At 41.2% G+C, this 1,632-nt stretch overlaps 1 protein-coding gene across 1 annotated transcript in view; it reads left to right on the top strand.

Annotated features, from left to right (window-relative positions):
* Positions 1–533: 533 nt before the first annotated feature.
* The window catches only part of LOC101854181 (solute carrier family 22 member 4-like), a 4,840-nt gene continuing 3,741 nt past the window's right edge, over positions 534–1,632 (top strand). The window contains exon 1 of the mRNA XM_005102520.1: positions 534–684. Within this exon, the coding sequence (XP_005102577.1) occupies positions 534–684 (151 nt within the window). The remainder of the gene's footprint in view (positions 685–1,632) is intronic.

Genomic DNA, 1,632 nt, shown 5'->3' with positions numbered 1-1,632 from the left:
GTGTGTGTGTGCGTGTGTGTGTGTGTGTGTGTTCGTATGCGTCATGCTTGTGAATATGCATAAGGGTGCTCTTAAAGCATGTGTGTGTGTGAGTGCATGCTCTAGTGAGTGTTTTCAGACTATTGACAGCTGTTGCTCAGTGAATCAAACGTCAAGCAGTGATAAAAGCTAATAAACAAGCAATGGAGAAAACAGTGTATCAGGTTGGAGAACACAACACATCGGTAAGTAGCTGTCTGTCCATCTGATCCCCTGTAGCTTCCTCAGACACTATTTCAAGAAAACCTGGATCCTCTTAATGCACGTCTGGGGCGCGTTCCACGTCTCACATCCATACAACACGGCTGACTTCACATTTGAGTTGAAAAACCCGTAAAACCTTACTAAAAATAGTATAGATTATAAAGCGCATAGAGCTTGCTCTTGAGCGGGGATTTTCGCTATACAAATGCTATCTATTAATCTTGCCGATCTGATTCTCTTTCGTTGTCTTCAGCAGCTTCTCGAAGCGACCGACGTAAGGCGTTAGGAAGATGAACGTGGAGGATTTGGTCTCCGATCTGTCGACCTGTGGCAGGTTCCAAGTCCTGCTGACAGCCATCTGCTACCTCGTCAAGACCTCGGCTGTCTGGGCGAACATGATGATGGCCTTTGGGAGCTACGACCCAGGCTGGACATGCACAGGTGGAACATTGTGTTAATAATTTGAATCCTTTGCTTAACTCTCTACGTATGTCGTGTTTTACCATCGTATCAATACTACGTGGGGAACTCTGTGCCACCACTTAACCCTATCCGTACGTCGTGTTTTACTATCATATCCATACGACGTGGGGAACTCTGTGTCACCACTTAACCATATCCGTACGTCGTGTTTTACTATCATATCCATACGACGTGGGGAACTCTGTGCCACCACTTAACTCTATCCGTACGTCGTGTTTTACTATCTATCATATCCATACGGCGTGGGCAATTCTGAACCACCACTTTCCAAAGAGAAAATTTACTCGTTAATCCGATCCGTACGCTTTGCATAGCAGTCTTAAAAGGCAAAAAAATGATTTTATGAGAAATACTGAAATTTTCAGAGGCCTTTGCACTAGAGGTATTCTAAAATGTGACGAATACAACCCTGGGGGTACAAAATGACCCCGGGGCGTACGGATAGGGTTAAGAGATACGTGTGCGTTTACAGCAGAGTCAGTTTTTAAACCTCTTCATCGCTGAGACTGCACCATGTATATCTGTGCAAAAATGTCCATTCAATAGAGCCATAATAACAATAATAATAATAATAATAATAATAATAATAATAATAATAATAATAATAATAATTATTATTATTATTATTATTATTATTATGATTATTATAATAAAAACTGGGATTTATATAGCCCTGAACCCCGATTTAAGTACGCAGGCTCTGTGCGTTTTACAATACAATACGACAGTAACATAAAACATTCTGTTTTGACCAAAAGAAAATCTCTCTAAATATTCATATTTTCATCATCATCCAGTGCCAGATCTGCGACAGACATCGGCGATCATGGTTCTCCATTCATTCCTTTGCTCGGATGCTCTAAAAAAAGCTACGTTTCCCTGATCTTTCCCTGTTACCTATTTGCT

Source organism: Aplysia californica, unplaced genomic scaffold, assembly GCF_000002075.1.
Source record: "Aplysia californica isolate F4 #8 unplaced genomic scaffold, AplCal3.0 scaffold00328, whole genome shotgun sequence".
In the NCBI taxonomy this organism is placed as follows: Eukaryota; Metazoa; Mollusca; class Gastropoda; order Aplysiida; family Aplysiidae; genus Aplysia; species Aplysia californica.
The sequence above is the reverse complement of the archived record's forward strand: the minus strand, read 5'-3'. Positions and strand labels throughout refer to the sequence as shown.